Source organism: Larus michahellis, chromosome 2, assembly GCF_964199755.1.
Source record: "Larus michahellis chromosome 2, bLarMic1.1, whole genome shotgun sequence".
Taxonomy (NCBI): Eukaryota; Metazoa; Chordata; class Aves; order Charadriiformes; family Laridae; genus Larus; species Larus michahellis.
In genome coordinates, this window is record NC_133897.1 from 147352896 (window position 1) to 147374513 (window position 21618).

General features: G+C 42.6%; 1 protein-coding gene across 3 annotated transcripts in view; it reads left to right on the forward strand.

Annotated features, from left to right (window-relative positions):
• The first annotated feature begins 699 nt into the window (after positions 1-699).
• Positions 700-21618, forward strand: part of FZD6 (frizzled class receptor 6) — a 29961-nt gene continuing 9042 nt past the window's right edge. Inside the window, exons 1-3 of one of the 3 annotated variants that reach the window (XM_074577580.1) lie at positions 700-840; positions 3076-3475; positions 20818-21014. In XM_074577580.1, coding sequence (XP_074433681.1) covers positions 3296-3475; positions 20818-21014 — 377 coding nt within the window. In that variant the 5' untranslated portion in view covers positions 700-840; positions 3076-3295. Of the gene's footprint in view, positions 841-2378; positions 2453-2636; positions 2879-3075; positions 3476-20817; positions 21015-21618 lie in introns of those variants that run through there. The other 2 variants (XM_074577579.1, XM_074577578.1) reach the window with 2 other exon arrangements.

Sequence of the window (21618 nt, forward strand, 5' to 3'; positions counted from 1 at the left end):
TCTTTAAGGAAGGAAAACAATGTTATTTAGCCATATCTGTTTTTCAGAGATTTAATTTATGTATGAAAATGCATTCTGATAGAAGGAACTAAGCCATCACTTTATATAACGCCATATTTATACAGTATGATACTATCAGAGCTCTGTTTTAACAGAGTTTAGCAGCCTTAGTTCTTCACAATACGCTATTTTCAGGTGCTTGTGACATATGAAACTTCGACAAAGTTCTGTGGTTTGGCTGAAATTTCCACACTTTGGATTTTCGTCTGGTTGTTTCAGAAAAAATTCTTATTAAGCTTTCATGAAAATCATGTAAGACATGCTAGTTTTCTCATATACAAATTATAACAGAAGCTTGTCTGAGAATTTGTGTACCCTACATACTAGGAAGCAGAGACTTTTCACTTGGTATAGATGGTCCTTGGTAGTTCTGCTGCCGTTTTAATGAAAATGCCTATAGGCATTAATGAAACTAGAAAGGAAAGAGAATTCAATAGAAATCTGCTGGACTGCGAATCTGCACCGAACACGTCCTCTCCCTGCAAGTTTTCAGCATATCCAAGGAACTGATGGTGTTCCCGGAGTGGAAAGCAATGCAGCAACTTCACCAAGGGCTGAGCAAGAACGTCCCTAGACTGGCTTCTTCAGCTGTGGGATAGGAAGACTCTCTCTTGCATGCTCCTGGTGCTCTCAGTGCCAGACCCGCACAGCGTGCAAGCCTCTCAGAGCTCATGAAAAGAAAAATGTAACACTTCTAAGATGGGAAGAAGCTGCTGATAGAGACTAGGACAGAAGCCAGATGGAGGACAAGAACGGGAGCAGTGACAAAGGATAATGTAGGTGAGTGTTTTCACAGAGTAGAGTACATTAACTTCCACAACCTGCCAAAAGCGTTTCATTTAACATCACTGGTGAAACCTGCTGGGAAAATGTTGGTCACCTCCCGATTCAGTTGCTTGTTTGTACAGCAAATTTAATTCCAGCTATCAAGTTAGTCCATTTGCTCAAATGGCAGAGCTATGTGGATCTGCGGCAGATAGGTATAATCCTCCTCATGATTCATACAGGTGCTAAAATGGCTTCACGCAAGGGAATCTGGAGGGGTTCCATGATTCTGTGGGGTGACACAGGAAATGATACACAAAAGACCTGCATGAAGAGAGGGTTTTTAGATGCTTGTGGTCCTCTGAACAACCACGTGCAGCTTCACACTCTCCACCAAGCATGGACGGATTCTCTGGGTACTGTGCATTCTGTACTGGGATTCTGATCTGGGTACTGTGGATTCTGACTGCGCACGGTCTACCTTGGGGCACACTAGCAAAAAGGCAGCACTGCCTGAACATCCTCAAACCATTTCTGAACCTTGTTTGCATGTCTCGGCATCTGGTGTTTCCTGTTCCAGTCCTGGAGCGCAGAGCGAGTTGCATGGCTGAGCAGCAGCCTGATGAGACCTTGGGTGGCTCCACGCTGAGAAATTTGGTCATCTCTGCCTAGTAACCTTCAGCATTTCTATAGTTAGGTGTCAGGCCTGTGTTTGCAAACACAGCTAAGCACAGCTGGACATCAGTCTGGAGAAGAGGTGGTTCTGGGGAGACCTTATAGCGGCCTCCCAGGATCTGAAGGGAGCCTACAAGAAAGCTGGAGAGGGACTTTTTACAAGGGCGTGTAGTGATAGGACAAGGGGTGATGGTTTTCAGCTGTAAGAGGGGAGATTTAGATTAGATATTAGGAAGAAATTCTTTACTGTGAGGGTGGTGACACATCGGAACAGGTTGCCCAGGGAGGTTGTGGATGCCCCATCCCTGGAAGTGTTCAAGGCCAGGCTGGATGGGGCTTTGAGCAGCCTGGTCTGGTGGGAGGTGTCCCTGCCCATGGCAGGGGGGTTGGAATGAGATTATCTTTAAGGTCCCTTCCAACCCCAACCATTCCATGACTCCATGTATTTGATGAGAGTGTGGTCTCAGCCAGCAGCAGCAGGACAGTTCGCACATCCTTGAGCCGGGTCTCTGGGAGACAGCGGCAGCCTGAGCACCAGAGCCACCACGGTGCTCCTCCTTCCTCTGAACACCCATCTCCCTTTGTCCTCACCTCGGCGCCCCTTTCCTCCGCAAAGACCCCAATCACCTCCCTGTCCGCCATTGCATTCAGCCGTTCCACACCGCCTTCTAACATCAGCCTCCTCCTCAGCCTTAGCCTCATCTAACGACCCTCCGCACCCCTCATCTCCTGAGGATTCGGACATTTTTACCAGGCTGGCGGCGCGGGGGCCGGCACCGCCGTGAGGGGACGGCACGAGGCGGCCCTCACCTGCGCGCCCCGCCCCCGCCCGCCAAGTATCGCGCGAGCGCGCCCCCCCCTACCCCCGACGCCACATCCTCTCGGTGGCGCCGGGCGGCCGCGGCCATCGCAGCCGCGGCGGGGGGGGGGGGCGGCTGCCGGGCCGGCCCAGGTGAGTGCGGCGGGTCCCGTCCCGTCCCGTCCCGTCCCGTCCCGTCCCGTCCCGTCCCGTCCCGTCCCGTCCCTGGGGAGCGGCTGCTTCTCCTCGGAGCGGCGCCCCGGGCCGTACGCCGAGGGGGGAAGCGTCCGCCGGGAGGCGGGTCCCGGTGAGGGGGCGGCGGGGGCGCGGCCCGGGCGTGGCGGGGATGCGGCGCCGAGGCGAGCCCCGGCTCCTGGGCCGACTTCTCGGCCGGCTTCCCCGCCCGGCCCCGCGGGCGCCGCTTCCCAGGGCGGGGCTGGGAACCCAGTGCCGACAACGGGGCGTTGGGAGCAGCGGTGGCTCCGGGGCCCGGGCGGGAGCGGTGGCCAAACGCACCGCTCCCCGTGGGCGAGGCGGCGCTCCCCGGGACAGGACGGGCCGCGCCGCGGGCCCTGCGGGGTATGTGGGGTCCGGGGGCGGCCGCGGGCGCTGCCCGGGCGGAGCGGGGCACGGGGGGTGCGGTGCGGCTCCGGCGGGAGCTGCCCAGTCTCCCGGGGGCCTGTGAGGAGGCCGCGTTCGGCATTGGGACGGGGGGGGTCGCGGTCGGGTTGTTCCTGCTGTTAATTACTCTGTCCTGTCTTTTCCCGGTTCTGCAGCGTACAGGCTCGAGGAAGAAGGGATTTAGTGACATTGCAGTCAGCCAAGATGGGGAAATGCCTAAAGGAGCGGTGAGGAGTGTGATCGTCTGCCTTGCTGCCTGCGTCCTTGCCTTGCGCTGGAACCAGCAGAGGAAGATGCGTGTTTTTGTCCTGGTGCAAAGCCGGTCTGTCTAACTACTGAGCAGAGCTATGTGCTGAAGTGGGAGATCCTGACAAAATGGGAGTACTTGCGTTCTCTGCGACTTGCAGTTTACTTCTCACTCTGGTGCGAGGGCACAGTTTATTCACATGTGAGCCAATTACTATTTCCAGATGTTCAGGAATGCCTTACAATATGACTTTTTTCCCAAACATCATGGGACACTATGACCAGGACACGGCTGCTCTCCAAATGGAGGTAAGTTCTCCCACCCCTACTGTAGTATGTAAAAATAAACACTGTGAAACAACCTTTTCTCTCATTGGGAAATGGTGTAGTGATATCTGTTGCACTGAATGACAAGGCAGATAATGTTTAGTGGCTAGATGTTTCTTTAAATCTTTTTGGAGTGCACTAGAGCTGCGTGGTTATATAAGCACTGTGTAAGGGAGCTATGGACACCTTCCCCCCTGCCCCACCTTGGATCCTGTATTGGAAGTGGAAGAGGAATGGGTGTAGCACAGCAGAGCTCTTTGGCAGAGCTGGTTACATATAGCCCAGGTATCTCACTGGTTTACAGAGTAGTTCTTGAAGTTCTCTGGGAATGTAGCGTATGATAACCTGGCGCACCTGAACTCAGGTAGTGCAAAAATAATGTTTAGAAGTTGCTCTTCGTTGCTCTCTCAGCTTACATCTACTAAGGAGAAGTACCTAGACTTATTCTCCATTGTGTCTTTTGCCTTCTGTTGTTTTCTGACTTGATGCTCAAACTTCTGACAGAAAGAGCAACATTCTTCCCCCCCCCCCCCCCCCAACAGACTTTTTTCTTACCTGAACTGTCTGTAACATACAGCTCCCTTGAGAATATGCCACCTTGTGGAAAGGCTTTGCCGATAGCAATAGCTCTAAAGGGCGAGAGCCTTTCTGGGTGAGAGGCTTGTAAAACAAGTTTTAAACCTGTTTTAATAATGGCTTTTTCAGTGGTAAGAGGAGGGGGAACACCTTAACACAGGTCTTGAAAAGCTTGCCGTCTTGTGCTGTGCAGAGAGTGAAACAGAAGTGAGTTGGAAAATTATGAAGTTTCTGGTTTAAAAAATATATATAGGTGGTATTGAAGGTGGCTACTATTACTAAAATCTTAGTTGCATATTCTTTACTGAGCTTGGAGGAGGAGCTTGGTTCAGTTGCCAAAATTATTTTTTTTTAGTGTTGTTTAGGGTAGTCAGAATTCCCTGTTTGGCCTCTAGCTGTCAGCCTGGAAGGCCACAGGCTTTGGTCTCACATCACGTTTGCCAGCCCAGTGAGGTGCGTGGCAAATTCTGGTATCAAATGTTAAGACACCTGTATTCAAGCAACTGAACTGAGCTGCAGATCTCAGATAAATTGTGGGTTTTAAATTGGAAGGCAGGCTATAGGCTCCAGTTGTAAACTAGTGTGCAGTGCCTTCTCCAGTCATCATTTGTCAGGAATGCTTTCTACAGCGTCTGCCACTTTTATCTCATCAGGTATGCTGCTGGTTTTTACTTGGTGTGTCTTAACTACAACTATTGAGCCAGCTTTTGTCAGTATTTGTGCCTTCCAGTCATGCCGCTGTTACAACAGAAAGACCACAGAGCCATTTTTAATAGTTTGCCATGACTGACTTTTCTGAACTGTCAGTAACTTGTGCCTACTGCATGCCTTCTGCATGGAGGAAGTTCCTTCTGGAAAGGTTCATGGCTTACCTGTTCTCATACAGCTACTTCATAAAAACTGCGTGGTAGTGAGGCATTTTGGGTTTTTTCTTTCTTTTTCCATCCTGTCTCCCTTATAACCACCTCTGACCACTGCAGTGGTTGATCAGTACTCAGCCAACTGACTGGGTGGCTACATGGAACAACAGTGTCTATCAGGATTTGATTTCCCTACCCTGTTTCATTTTCTTCCTAGTGTCCTGTCATTGCTACTGTCTGGCCTCTAATTTGTTATACCTCACTACTGCAGTGTTGCGCAGGCATTTCTAAACTACCTAATGTGTATGGGTGCTGATCTGTCTGCCTTTACTTGTGATTCAGCAGTGCTGATTGACTGCTTGGTCAAACTGAATTTTTCAGACGACTGCTTTACTGGTGAAAGGGTAAGGAAGCTTCCCCCCATTCTGTATATAGCTTGTATTGAATCTGTTGCTAGCAGTTAGCTTGGAGTTAGTGTGATAAGCTTAGGGCAGTTCATTGCTGGGCCTTTTCTCTGGGGGAGACCAGTGAGTACCAATGTCACTTACGCAATTTGATGTGATTCTACGTGGTGTTTAGTAATGGCATCAGTATAGTTAGGTTGTCCGTGGTTGACTGCAACAAGGAACCTTCTCAGGATTGGCAAAGGGTTCTGCATTTCAGGGGACTTGGTGTTACAGCAGAGGAGGAGCTATTGACTTCTGGAATATTGCTTAATTTTACTTTGCAGCCATAATGAGGCAGTGGGCTGGGAGGTGGAAGAGACTTCTGTGGTTTTAAGAGCTTGAATTTTTCTGTAATTGGCAGTCCAAACTTTGTTCATACCAAAGAAAGAATTTTAATAGTGTGTTGGTTAAAAATGCTTTCTTTTGATCCTCAGTAGGAATGCTTAAAGGCTTTGGTTTTTAATTCCATCTCTCTCTTCCCCCTTCCCTCCCCACAGCCTGTTCTCAAGACTGGGCATGGTCTTAGGATGTAAACACTGGGTTTGAGATTGAAGCTTGTAATATTTTCCTCATTTTTTTTTTAAATGACTTTGAGCAAGCTGCTTAATCATGCAATCCCAGGGAAGATGGTGAAATCAAAGTATTTTGTGCAGAAAGTACCTTGATGCGAGTCCTGGTGTCTTCATAGTAATCCTCCAGGAGAGGATCGTGTGGACCCACTGTCTCAGGTGGTGGATGTCTGCTAGGAAATCGGGTGGATTACCAGCTGATCTGTGGTCTTGCATTTCTGCATCATGTATCAGCTCTTCCAAATGACGTGCTATAAACCAGTACAATGAACTTATTAAAGCAGGAAAAAAGACTAACTCAATCTTATGGCCTCTGTTATGGGTATTCTCGCTACTGGTGATAGTCCTGGAATCTTATTTTCTGCAATAGAAAATTCATAATTTCCAGTTGCACCCTCCATTCCTGCCCCCTTTTTTAATTTATATTTTATTCCAAGCTTTTGACTTGGATTGAGTTTAAGCTAATTGAATTTTGCTTTGTATTTGGATTAGTTTTGTTTGTACAACAAATGGTGATTTTTTGGAAAATAAAACCATGTGACTGTGGTGTGAAGTTTTGGTTTTTTGTGTATCAGCTAAACAGGTAGATGACAGTGGAGTCTAATTATTTGCAGATGCTTACAGTATTGGTATCTCAAAGCACTTTAGTAGTAACAATGCTCAGGTTACTACTAGCTCAGATTGGAAGGCTGAAGATCTAGGGTTTGTCTAGTGAGGAAAATGGATGGACATAACAGAACAGCCGGTTCATTACAGCTATGCTTAAATAGGGGTAACTCCCCCTCGTGGTCATCCTCCAAACCAAGTCACTTCAAATTCCAAAGTAATCCCTGCTATAACTATCTTGGAATAGGTTGCCAACATAAAGCCTTATTATTATTAAGGCATTATTCCAGCAAGGCAGAGAATATTACTGTGTCGTAACTTTTTGTTCATATCTCTTAATCTGTTCTGCTGCAGTTCTGGAATGTGTCTATCGTAGACAAGCCCTTAAGACTTCCTGACCTGGGTAGGATCTACAGGTCTGTAGAAGTACAAAGACAGAAGGCTTGCCAGTGAGTTTTTAAAGCAGACTATACAAAACACTGGAAAATGTCCCACAGAGAACAATAAAGTACCTCAGAGACTGGAAAAATGATTCAGTAGTGAGTTTTCCATTCAGTTCTGAGTTTGTGACCGTGTGCCAGAATGTGTGTGTGTGTGTTTGGCGCAGCTGTCTGCGGCAGTGGGAGAAATTGTATGAGAACTAGGGTCAGTTTAAACTAACAAAACCAGTTTGAAGTGGATTAAGAAAGTACCTTCAAAAGCTTCGTACTGAAGTTCTGCAAGTTAAAATTTTTAATGTAATCACTTAATTTGCTTTCACTAAATATAAATTTACAGTTAATTCAATATGAAGATACTTCCAGTGAATGGTCCAGGAAAGGAGTGTATGGGATAGGGGACATGGTCAAATGTCAATGCTGTCTTTTCCAGTGTGACAAACCAGTGATTAAATATGACAGTTTCTAAAACTACTATTCTGTCATCTTTTTTGTTCTACCCCATTCCAAAGGAGAGGGTAGGAGTGTCTGCACCACAAAGTTTGCTGCTTTGTGTTGATTCACTAGCCCTTTGGGGCAAGCATGGTTGCTTTGTCTCCTGTTGCCTTTCTGAACCTTTTCTGTGTATTGTGTGCAGCTGTGACTGCTGCATCACAGTAGTAATTTGCTTGCCAGAGGAAAAGATGCATATGTCTGCCCTCTTCTTCTGAACTACTTAGTGGAGATAAGTGGAGACTTGCTTGTTTGCTTTCTGCTTAGCTATTAGAAGAAGGGGTGGTGTGAAGGAGAGCGTAAGAGCTGTGTAGGCAGCTACTATCAATGGGGGGAGAGAAACTTGCTATGATATAGAGACATAAGAGACAGGCCTGGATAATCAGTCTTTGCAGGACAGAAAGGATGTCGTCTTAACCAGAGATATCTACTCCTTTCATCCCTGTAGCGAGACAGACAAGAACTTCCTGGGGAGAAAAAAAAGAATCATCCATCTTTCCTGGGCTTAAATTTCTGATAGATCCAGTTACTTCAGAGAATAACCATGTCCTTCCCAGTTTGGCCCGTGCTGTATTCCCCAGAGGGCCTGCACAACCAGATTTCCTCAGTCGCGGTGACTATTGACACAAAGCACTTAGTGGCCAAACTCTCCACACATTTATTCTGCATACAAAAATTAAAAGCAGTGTTTCAGAGAGTGACTGTACCTGTCCAGCCTCACGATGGCCTAATAATGCCCAGTTACCTGGACTCCATGTCCCAGCTCTGTTACAGCTTCACATGAGCTCATGCTCTTGCTAGGAAGGTACAAGGTGCACCATTTTAAGCAGAGCTTAAGAATCCAGCTGGGTGGGGATCTCTCTGGGGAGTATGCCTGGAGCTACAAACAAAATGTTATATGCTGAAGGTTAACATGGCTCACAGATCTTAAGATGAAAGGGTAGAAGAAAAGGTGGCCTTGATTATTTTTTTTTCTTTTTAGAATAGGACAAATAGGGAAGATAATGTGAGGAAAGGCATCATGGCCAACAAAATGAGCGCTGTGGGCTAACGATAAGGAAACACTGGCTAATACAGGCATTCAGAACTGGTCAGAACACGAGGGGTCCTAGCTATGTCAAGCATGCTGCGTGCCACCCTCCCTAGGGTGGTGCCTGTGGATGGGGGTGAATGGCAGTTATTGATAAGGATGGAGGTCTCTACGATTGGGTTGACTTCTTACAGGCCTTCAGGCATCTGCCCCACCGGTTGCTGCTACAGTCAATAGTTTGGCAGTTCTGGAGGGAAGTGGAAAGTCTCCAGCAGAAATTGCCACCCCTGTCACATGTGTAAAGCCTCCTGATCCTTTACCAGTTGGGCAGCAGGGTGGGACAAGAGCTGCTCTGGTCCTTTTCTATGTCCTTGATGGGCCTGTCAGTGACTATGTGCACATCGTTGTTTCTCTCCCTGCCTTCCCCCGTGCCACCTCAGCTGCAAGGTGCTGCAGCATCCCCTCAGGGGTGACCCCCCCCAGGGCATGTATTGCCTTTTGCCTGCAGCAGTCTAGGAATGAGATGCTGGGGGAAAGGGCAGAAGGAAGAGCTGCCATTGCATATAGCTCTGATAAAGAGGAGGAGGATGCATCCACCTCCTTATCAGAGGCATCTCTGAAGGAGAAGAAGAGCAAATGTGTGTCCTTAACTGTCTGTGAGGTTACAGTATGATAACATGGCTTGTGAGCTCCTTAAATCCCCTCCCCCAGCTTCTCATGCATGAAGATTTCTGCAGTGTGATGGAGGTGCTGGGGGTGTACCTGGCTGCTGTGAGGGGTGGGTGAAAGCTCACACCAGGTTGTCCCATTGAGTAGTGATAAGTTACTTCTGTGCTACAGCAAGCAATGAACTGTTGGGAAACTGTCTCTCCTTTGACTCTTTGCTCTCACTGTCAGGAGGAGGCAGGATGTCTGAAGTGTCAAGGATTCAGGTGGAGATTTTCGAGGGATGGAGGAGAGACTGTGTGAGGCAGTGCAAGCAGAAAGAGGCTTCTGTAGTAACATCATTAGCTTTGTTAAGAGAGCCCTTTCTTGCATGTGGGCATCATGCATTTGGAGGAAGGAAGAGGTTGTTATAAAGTAGTGGAGTAAAGGAATTGGCTTCTTTCCTTACCAGCTGTCTAACTGCTCCTTTAGAATTTGGATTTTTTTTTTTAATATTATTTAAAAGCAAGTTGTTTTTCTTGCCTCTCAGGTTGGCCTGTGTCTCAGAATAAATCAAAACTAAGAGTAAATAAAAGTTACTAAATAAAAATAACTTAATTAAGATGCATACACGTCTACATATCGAAAATCTGTAACTACTCAGGTTATAATTGTTTTAGACATTTTATCTTCATAAAAATAAACAACTGAACAAAGATGCCACAAAGAAATATGTAGAAGATAAGTATTTGTGGGAAATAGTTCTTAGGAATGAAATATCACATTTTTTTCAAAAGAGATTTTATGTATATCTTTTTTAAAATCTTAAGTACTGCTTTTGCTGTTACAATAATGATCTACTCTGAATAATAATAATTATTAGTAATGATTATAATTTTATGTTTTCAAGCTGTAGTGAAGATGATACCTATAGAAGTGAATTTAAAGTGGAAGGCCTCGTTTTCCGTTTTGCGTGCACCCTGATCTTCCCAGAAGATTTTACAGAAAATTGCTCTGGATCAAAATTTATGGCAGATGGTGGATTCTAAGTATATAGAAAGTTGGCTACATGGTGAAAGCTTCCCAAACACAAACAAACAGGCTGCCATCCAGTTTTCTATTGTTCTTTTGAACTGTCTCTGGTTTGTGGTTCAGACTCTCAAGTCATTTGTTTCTAGTGCTGTGTCTGACTTGTGTTGGTCTGTGCTCCTGTGTTACTGAGAATTCATTTAGAAGATCCTGTCCTCGTTGTCAGCTCATGTGCATGGCAGAAGTGACTTGAGTACATTTTCTAGGGACTAAGCCAGTCTATTTGAAGTTCAAGAAAGCATTTGATGCTGTACTGCATGAAAAGTATTAAAAGTACTAATTTCTTTACAATTACACTAATCCATTCACTTTGTTGTGATGTAAGAGACAACGTCAGTCAGGCATGTACAAGTCAGATGACTGAGTTGAATTCCATGAAGCTGCATTTATTTACCTCACTACCTGCAGTTCTTTCTTCTGTCTTCTCAATTTATTATTTCTAGCTGGTCATACCTTGAAATACTGACATGCTGCTTGGCTGGCCATGAGACAAGCTATGTCTCATTTTTATGAGTTGTAGGCAAGAAATCAATGGATGTGGTTACTTTTCATTTTGTTGGATTTGGGAGGCTGAAGGTGGCACTTCATTATTCGCCATTAGCATGGGAATTAACTTCATAAGCCAGATGATTTTCTAATTTATATACAATATCTCTGCCCCCACCTAGCCAATAGCATGGCTAGCCCAGGGCTGCAAAGAGTGGAAAACTTGATGCAGGCGACAGCATGGCTCCTTGCAGAGCTTCCTCAGGTCTAAGGGGGTCAGCTTTGAGCCAAAGCTGTTGTGCATATAACTGTGCTCCTGTGTGGACTCAGAGCAGGATCAGCAGCCATGTAGAAAAGGCACCTGGCTGGGCTGGTTCAGATGCCTTTGCATCCACAGAACTGGCTTTCTTGTCATCCTGGTAACTCTGTGACGGTAAGGGACATCAAATGCTCTCCTAGTATTAGCACGGCTTGGGTTAGAAAAGGGGAATTGAGTATCTTGGGGGGAAGAGGACTGGTTGGCCCTTCCAGGCTGAGTTTGTAGTGACAGGTAAATCTCTAACTGCAGATTGTATGGCTTTTTTTAGCACTGAAATGTCTCTTGCTTCTCTCTGTTGATCCTGTGTCATCTTATTTAAAATACTTAAATACTCAGTGGAACAGGATCCCCAGTTTCTCTCCTAGGAGCATACCAGTCACTAAGCTATTGACTGAAGCTGCTTTATTTTCTCTCTCTCGCTCTCTTTTCTTTTTTTTTTAAAGACTGCTTGAATTTTTATTTTATGGACTGGCAAAGGAGGTGTCTGAACATGGGTCCCTGAGCATTCTGAGGAGTAGTCTGTTGCATAAACACTGCCTCGGAGCTTGGTGTTAGCTGCCTAACTTCTGGAGATACATGCGATTCGATTCTTCCTGCTCTCGAGCATTTTCTTCAGGCTGTGAGGGTATCTCTGCTTCCTGAATCCTGTGAATGCTTCTCTGTGTGGACATCGGATAGGGAAACTGCTTTTGAGGACTTTGTAAAGTACGTGGAAGTTGGGCATCGCAAGTTTCTGTTTCAATAACCAGTCCCCTCTGCGGATCTGGCTCTTGATTGCTTTACTTGGTGTCACTGAAGACTGACAGAAGTTTGCTCGAGAAGATCAATCCTGTCATGACTGAGGTCATCCTGATTTAGTTTATGCATGAAGTAGGCAAGGAAAAAAGCATGGTGCAGCGTTACTACTCTGGTAACTTGGGTGCTGCTGTTCCACTAAAGTCCGTCTACACACTCACAAAGACAGGGAAAACATGAATCTAGTCTGCCTTTTTTGAACCAGAGCAATGATGACTTCTGCAGAATTCCCTTCACATGAGGAGTTTTTCTATAGATAACAGGCAGTCTATCAACAGTATTACTGGTAGTCTTCTAAATTCTATTCTATGCAAAAAGTTCAGTAATAAATCCATTTACTGCTGTAATACATGGCAAATACATGAAGAATTTAAGATTATTTTGGGATACTTCGGCTACCACAGTCCAGATGTAGTGAAGCTTTGTCTAGACTTTAGATGTTTGAGGGCCCGCAGTATACTTTCCTTCAGTTAACTTGTATTTATCTGCCTTTTATGCTCTGTGTAGTATACATGGAGATAAAACCATATATAATTGAAAGCGTTGCATAAATAGTTCAGTTCTGTAATGCTTGGGAAAACTTTCTCATGTTTGTTTTGGACTGTAAATTGCAGAGGCTGGAATATCTATAATTTAGGTCAAACTATAATTTAGGTTAGAACCACAAAATGCAGTCAATTTTGCTAATAAGCCATTTTGGAAAGTATTGGAATACTAGTACTTAGTTTGTTTCAGAATAACTTCTTAGCGAGATGTAATATTCCTGTTTATAACACTTCTAACCTTTGTTAGAGTTAAGAAATATAGGGATATATGTAGTTTTATTTTGTACTTAAGAAATACTTAAAGGGAAAACATGGAACTAGGTTGTTTTATTACAGAAAGAAATTCTGTAGTTGCTAGTTAATGCAAAAGAGCCCAGAGCCTCCAGAAGTAAAAAGCAGAATAAGCCTGCTTTATCTTTCTGTGTATACATCTGTATATACTGGCAATGGCAAGTTTAGTGCCCGGTTGTGGTGGTAGAGTGGGTTTTTGAGTTTTGTTTTACTTTTTTTAAAATGTGAGCCTCTCGCTGCCCTACTGACCTCTGAAAACCTTCTCCCATGTGCCTTGTCCTTATTCTGGTTGGATTTCTCATTTATAGTCCCATCCATTTCTGTCCCATCACGTTCTGTGATCAGCTTTGAACAGCTAGTATGGAGGTTCACAAGGGAGTAAGTATTAAAGTATATTGCATATATAGGTGTAGGGGTGAATGATGGTGAAGAGTTTACAGATATACTCAGTTGCAAATACATTGAACATGCAGATGATGGGTAATTCAGCTCATTGATCAGGCAAACTGTGGCCTGGCTGGTTCAGCTTGAGGTGGGTGATGAGGGTCTGGCCCCCTGGGGTCTGCATGGCACGGGCACCTGGCTGATGGCGAGTCAGTCCCTGAGCCACTGAGTTTACAGCACAGCATTTTTAAGGTCATTTGCCATCTGACTTTGCTTTCTAAGTTTGATGCTTCAGCTGCTGACCAGTCGGCAGCTCCCATACTGTATGGGCTGTGGGAGGAGCAGGCTGCTGGGAACAGGTCAGCTTGTCAACTCTGGCAAGGGAAGCTGCCCCACGCTTTGTTTGGAGCCCTAAAATAACTTGTTGCTTTTGGAAGTCCAAGTGCATCTATTGCCTCTGCTGTTCAGCTGAAGGTCAAAGATGAAAGGCCATATCTTTGCAAACATCTTTCATTGCAGAACAGCATTGTTTGGTCCACTTGCTTTTTGACTCCATTTTTCTTTCTTTCTTAGCGCCCTTCCCCCACCCCACCCCCCCCCCGGCCTTGAACTCTAGGTTGTCCTTGAGTAGGAAACAGAAACTATTTGTGTCTCTTAAACTACTGGGGTAACCTGATTTCTACTGTGACAAAAGATTTCATTCTTACCTCTGTAAATGCTAGACTGATTACATTTTTAAAAGTGTTTGACAAATAAACATGATTGTATTTGCCTTAATTCTATTTTGAAAGCTGTAGAAAGTAACGCTGCTTTGTTTAAAAGCAGCTTATTTTAATAAGTTAAATGATTTGTGTGCTTTCAATGTTTTTCTTCTACCTCTGTCAAATTGGCATGTGCTAATGATGCATATTGAATTTATGTATATTCATATCTAAAATATTTTATTCCTATCAGTGATTTTTAGTCCTGAAAAACTTTTGTCTTAGAGGAGTTACCCATATAATTTTGACCGAGGTTAGAAAATACAGATTAGGACTGATACTTGCTGCTGTCAGCAATGGTCAATTACTACCCACAGCTCAGGTAGTGACATGGAGTATTTGGGGCCCCTGCTAAATTAGTAGCAAATTACTTCATACCATCTTCGTTGGTAGCTTAAAGGATGGTTGACATTGCACTAACATTTGTAAGCTGCACCCACATTTTCTGGTTTGCAGCTCTGCTCTTGAAGTGGCAAATTCTAGCAGACATGTAGCAACAAGACGCTGACACTTAAACTGCCTTAGCATCCTGAGTTTCTAAATCCTTACATACCGACTTAAAAAGCATCTTTAACTCGCCTTTGATCTAAACCCATCAATATAGCAGCCAATTGGAAGAACCTAGTCTTTTCTCAAAATTGCTTTGAATCTAATCAAACTTGAAAATTTCATCCTTCATTTAGCTTCATGTGTTAGGACGCTTCTTTATCGTGACTTAATTAATTGTGCATGAATTAGGAGTCAGAGTTTCTTGGCAGCTGATTCACTGTGGCCACGAGCAAATTATCACCCATGCCAGCCCATCTGGGAATTGTACGAAGGCATTAATCTCTCTGGGTATGATGCTAATCTCATTCGCATCCAGTTGAGAATAGCTCTACTGAAACAATAGCGTAGGATTAAATCAACCATGCCGTACTTGTTTAACTGTTTTTAATTGAAACAGATTATCATTATAAAAGTGGCTAAAGATACCATGAAGATTAATTGCTAGTGTAGCTCTGGGAGTATAAAGAGTAATTACTGCCTATTCTTTTGAGACCATTTATATACACCGTGGTTGACAGTGCTACATATCACATATGAAAGCGTATATGTAAAATACATTGTGTTTAGGTTTTGAGGTTGTACTTTAATTCTATGGCACTTACTCAACGGTAGTTGTGTTTGAGTCTTGTGCTATAAATTATTAATCATTATTTAATAATCGTTAAGGTGAGATGTTATTTCCTGTAAAGCAGGTAAATCGTTCCATGAATAACAATGTGTATCTTTAATATAGGTAGGAATCTGGAGCACAGAGTGTAGTGTGATTGTAGAAATTGAGATTTAAGCCTGATTCCATGATTGAAACACACAGTTATGTAATGACAAGGTTGTAATGTTGCTTTAGGTCACAAGATTCATATCAAATCATGAAACAGGTACCGTTGCTTAACACTGAGACAGCTGGTGTCGTTGTTTAACTTAGTTAACCTCAGTGTTAACTATGTTAACTAAGTTAAGTGTTTTAACTTGTTAGCTAGACCTCAGTGACTGGGAGAGTAGGTTGCTATTGCCTTAAATAACTGGCTTCAATGGCTGAACAAAGGCTCTGGTCCTCTGCATATCTCAGCAATTCAAGATGTTTCCTGTTTCTTACAATCAATGTTTACCAAAGCTGATTGTAACAAAGACCTCGGTATTTTGATCCACTGTTTTCAGTATTATTTAAATATTTCTGTGACATTAATCAGCAGAGTACAGGAGAACATTTTCACTTGGTTGTTTTGACATATGTTAGTAGTTATACATCCCAACTCTGCAGACATCTGATCATCCCTGGTAGTACTTTTCTCTAGGATAAAACTGAAATGAGGTAGGACAGAGCATCTGCACTGTCTGCCTGGAATAATGAGCGTGTTTCTGTTGTGTCTTGCACTTGTAAGCCTGTTAAGCACAAAACAGAGAAGCATGCTGAGCATGAGATTCACATACAGTTCTAGGTTGCAATTTACTTGTTGGCAAAGCATGTTTAAGAGCGTGTTAGCCATTTATTCTGTACTCTGCACCATTTGTTTTCACTCATCTCAGTTGTGTTGTTGTTTTATTATGAATTTATAACTGAATTTCTGAGATAGTAAATCCCAAATTCTTTACAAAGTATATCGATACTATATTTTATCCAGAGGCAAAAAGCCAGACTAAGTAAGGTGTTGGTGTTTTGCTCAGTGCAGAGGGTATTCGTCTCGCTGGCTAGTGATGCTCGTACTCCCTTGGATTGTTTGACCACATTCACAGTCCACAGTGGGTGCATGCGTGCTTCACGGGGTTCAGTTCAGACCGTTTTGCACTGGGAGGTTTCTGTACAGGGCACATGCCCTTCTCATACTCTGAAATGCAAACTTTCCACGACGTTATCAGTGCACAGCCCTCTGTTCTTCATAGCTATTGCTTGAGGCAGCGCTTCTCCTGTTGTTACAGACTCCATCATCCTTGGCTTTATGCTTGTGATTAGTTGTTGGAGGTTTTTTTGGTAGATTGTTAGTGTGTTCTAGATTGCCTCATATTTACTGGTGGCTTTTTCCCATTGGCAGGAGAATAAGAATTTTTATTTTAGGACTTGTATTGGCTTTGTGAAGCTCCATTCTTGGTTTTAAGAGCCTGGTTTCACTCTATTTTTAGCACTGCCATCACCAAATCTGCAGGTTTTCATCTCTGTCCTTCGTGTGACAGGGCAATGGTTGCTAATGCTAGATATGCCAAGCGCCTCTTCATGTGTTTGTGCCACCTGCACATCCTGATCTTCCTGAAGAGGAGAGGAACTTGGTATTAGATTCTAGATTCACCAGCTTGGTGAATCTGTGGGTTTAAACTCAGACTTGGATGCTCAAGACATCAACAGGTGCATAGGTGCAGGTTACCCAGCTGACCACTTGGGTAAAAAATGGTTGGTGGTTGGGACACCCCTGATACAGATAACACAGCGTTGAAGCAACCAATTCATACTCTCAGTGAGCTTGTGATCTCGATTTTACACTTTTTGCTTACACAATATCCATCAGCAGGAGCGAACACTTTGTATTTGGTGAGATTTCGCTTTTATGGTCCACACAGAAATGCGGACCTATTATTTTCTATAATGAAACATTTCCAAATTGGCTAGCTGGATGTGAAGCCCACATTTAACGATACGCAATTGTTAATTGCGTATTGTTAATATGCAGAGTTCCAGGCACAATTCATGACCTTTCTAGCTGTTCATAAATGGTAAAATTAGGCAGTTTCTGAAAATAAATCTGTATTTTACAAATCCTATTTTTGTGTGCTCACGGTAAAGTTTTACATTTTGTAGAGTTTTTTTTGGTTGAGGGAAGTCATTGCCTGTAAAATCTATTGGAGTTTTTTTGATGGACTCAGTAACTTTGTTGAAAGGGGTGATTCAGCCTGCATGCTGTACTTCATTTTTCAAAAAGGCTTTGACATGGTCATAACCTATTTTCTTTTTTTTTAAAGAAACTATGCTGGTAACCCAATGGGAACTTGCTTTTCCAATGCTTACCTAGACAACAAGAAGAAAAGTAGGAATAAATAAATGTTTTGTCACAAAGTAGGGTATGAAATCATTAGCTGATGGTTTGGTCCTATGGCAAATAAATGAGTAGAGTGGTTCCCGCTAGTCATCTGTACTGAAACCTCCGACACCAACTAACTCACAAATGACCTGAAAGAGGGTAGATAGTGAATTTGCTAAGAAAAAAAAGTACTAAAGAGTTGTAGAAGGGTCTTGTGATGGATGCAATTGGACAATAAAATGGTAGGTGAGATTTAGGGATGGTAAATGCAGAGTACATTACAGAGTAAATACAGGAAAAAATAACCCCCGCTATTCATACAATTAGATGTGCTATCTATATGTAACTATACTAGTTACTGTCACTCAGAAAATGTCATCACTGTGCATAATTCTGTGGAAATATGACGTCAGCGTTGTGTAGTCAAGGTGAATAGAAGGCAAAATATATTATGAAAGGTGTAGAAATCAAAATGTAAAACCTTCTTGTGCTAATGTATAATATGTAAAAGATAGCAGGATGGCAAAATGGCATGGAAAAAGTAGAGAGTAATCTGTTAACTGTCAAAACACAAACTAGTTTGCAAAACCAGGAGTTACAATAAACAAATAAAATGCAGCATTTTCTCAGCAATGCCTGATTAAATTATGCAATATAACTTACTGCTGTAGTATTTTACAAAGAGTATAAACATAAATGGTTGAAAAAGGGATTAGATGTGTTGTAGGAAGAAAGGAGGTCTGTTGGTGTCTTTTCAACGCAGTGCTGGTGTTATAAGCTGCTGCTAGTAAAGTTTCCTAAATCATTGCTTGTTGGAAACTGGGAGGGATGTCAGTTTGTTGTCTTGTACCCCCATTGCTACCAGCCGGGGTGAGAACCACATGTTGGGCCTGACTCAGAAGGTCTGCTTGTGTCTTCAGAACACCAAACCTCCTGCTCTTAATTTGTGCTCATACTTCCATGTGTCAAAAGGTAAATATTTTTAGCAAGCTGAAAGAAATGCTGTGAGAACAATTACTCCTCAGCCAAGTCTGTGGATTTCTACCCTGATTACATTACAGACTGAGCATAGCTTCCTTCCTACAGTTTTGTGCTTATCTGTGTTAGGGTAGTTTTGCACTTAAATAAAATACATTCTTTAAACAACAGTATTTAGCCAATGACAACGTGCTGTAGTAAAACTCTTGCAAGCATTTAATTGTTGCTTGTCATTACTTACCTCTAATATACAGTATTATTGTGTAGTGATTCTTGTGATATTTTAGCTTTTAAGTATTTTCATATAACAGAAATTATGTTAGAACTATAAAGGTTGGGTTCATGTCCTGATTTTCTTCACCAGACACTGCTTTCTTTATATTCATTTTCTGTAGCCTTATTAGCTATGTTGGAAAATGCTTTATAAAAATTGTTAGTAGCTAATCAAAATAGCTAGTAAAATATCTCTTTAGATAAAGTTGGTTTCATAGATAAGAATATTGTTTTGGGTTTGGGTTTTGTTTGGGGTTTTTTTTTTTTAATTCTTAACTTTCTAGAGAAAATACTGCTCTCTTACCCAATTCGGCAAAAGTTCTTGACTGGCATCTCAAAACTTTCTGTAGAAAAGTAACTATTTTTCATCAACTGAAATGAACTGCCAATTTCTACAAGGCTTAATTTCAAAAGTAAACTCAGTTTCTATAGGAGATGTGTATGACTACCCAGGCTATTATCTTTATTTTACACTAAGTGCCAGGAAGAACAGAGCTAACATAAATTAAACATTGGAGCAAACAAATTTTAATTGAAAAGAAAACAAGGATCATAATTGTGCAAAGGAAACTTAATTCATTTAGAGTTAACTCCTGACTATTTTTTTCATCTGAAGCCGTGTAACATTTAGGAAATAATCCAATTTATGGAACTGGAGCACTTTATACCAGAGCTATACTTCTCTCCTTGTCATGAAATACTGGAGGCTTGGGTTCCTGCACAGGCGGCTCCGGAGCAGACATCCAGAGGGGGGATCAGACTTGTGTGCGCCTGCTGTAATGGCATCTGCAGACACAGCACGCAGCCGAGTGCTCTGGAGGATGCCAACATTTTTTTGGTTTTTCATAAAGCGTTTTTCTGTTATTACTATGCCTTATCTTCTCCCTTTCCCCCCCTCCCCACACATTCCTATGTTTATTATTGAGGTCCCTTGAGGATTTGTAGATATTCCATTTTGAAGGGGAAAATTTGTTTATCAATGTCTTTCCTTTTAAACTGCGTGCTCAGTAGTAAGGCTTGCTTTTGGGGTATGGGTGTATACATATTTGGGATACTTAAAAGCTATTCTGGGCTCAGAAGTTAATCCTTCCTTTACCAGTCACTAGTTGAATATTTGAGAGACATAGCTGTTAGTGGCAAAGAATTAAATAAAATTCTTCCTAAATAAAAATCTTACTAAAAATTCTGCCGCCTTTGAAAATGTCGTGCAGTGTCCCTATTTATCAGCACATTTCAAAGTGTGTTAAATACTGTTTCAGCTTTCCCGATGCATGAATTTGACTATTTATGTGTGATAAGGAGATTTCTTTTTCCTGAAACACAAGAAGCATTTAATCACAGAATCACAGAATGGTTTGGGTTGGAAGGGACCCTAAAGATCAAAAAGCCTATGTAAAAAGAACTGGCAATGCCTGTTGGTTTGTTTTGTTTTTTTTCTAAAATAATTTTCCCTGATGATAAAGTTGATAAAATGTAGAGAAGGAAAGTTGTTTGTTTTGTTTTGTTTTCCTTAAAAGCCTGTCTGACTGTAAATAATGGATTGAATTAATTGGGGGGGGCGGGGGAAGGAATGCATGATGTTTCATTCTGTGAATTCTCTAGTGAGAGCAGTCATCAGTTATTCACTGCCTTGTGCTCAGTAATATAGGTAGAGAAATTCTCAGTCACGTTGAGGTTTTGAAATGCAGTGTTTCAAAAATGAGGAGCAATGATATTTGGACCTCATTAATCAAAAAAAACACAAACCTGTCTAGCATAAGAGAAGATGATGACACCATTTAGGACTGAAAACATAATTTATCAGGAACTACAGGGACAGACACACCTTTAAAAATCTCAGGGCGCTTATTTAGAAGCTGACCGGTGAATGTAGGGACTCCATGTTTTACCCTATTTTTAAAAAATCTTGGGCTTTCATAATACCTTTCAGATTTCCAGTATTGTCAAACAGGAAAAATCAGGTTTGAATAGTTACGGATTGGCCAAGATCCCGGGGCAGGGGCTGGGCTAGAAGTGCTTCTCACGGCCACTGGGTTTTGCTAGTTCAAAACTGCTGAACAAACACTATTTTCTAGTATCTTTTCAAACATACAGGGGAACAAATGTGAGCCGTAGTGATGAAAATTAGTTTTGATGCCTTGAATTATCTTTTTGAAATTACTAACTGAAGCCTTTTTCTTCCCTGTAGCCTTTTCTTACGCTTATGAATCTTCACTGTTCACCAGAGGTCCACACATTTCTGTGCAAAGCCTTTGTCCCTGCCTGCCTGGAGCAAGTTCATGTGATTCACCCGTGTCGGAGCCTCTGTGAGAAAGTGTATTCTGATTGTAAGAAGTTGATGGACACTTTTGCAATCGCATGGCCTGAAGAGCTGGAATGTACCAGGTGGGGTATTTGTCATGTTGACAGGTGGTGGGGGTGATATTTTAATATTTCACGTAGACTGAGTTGAAAATCTGAGGCAGAATGTTAAATATCACCTTCCTGCAGCTTCCTCATCGCTGGTGCCCCTAAAATGCTTATGCATAAGACTTTTTTTTATTAAAACTTTTTAATTATTTGAATTATCACCTGCATTTCCTGCTTGTGACTTCTTTGCAACAAAGTTCTGCAGCAAAAAGAAGCTTTTAAGTAAAAGTTTCTTAAAATTTAAAATATTAAATTGTTTCAGCATAGATTTTGCTTTGGTTTCTGATCTCTAAACTAGGGATGACCATACTTACTTCACAGGGTTTTATAAGTAATTGCTCATAAAAGAGTGCAGCTGCAGGTATTTATACATGATTAAGGCCAGATGTTCTGGGGTTGTTTTTTTAGCACATCAGGGCAAGAAGCACAGGAAAGGAGCAGAGAGTGGAAGCTCGAATCATTTTTCTAACTCCCATGCAGTTGCTAATCTGTGATAGGGCTGAGGGAGAGCTGGGACAGTAGTGCTGTGCCACGATCCTTGGTAGAAATCCATACCAGAGTGAATATGACAGATGGCATT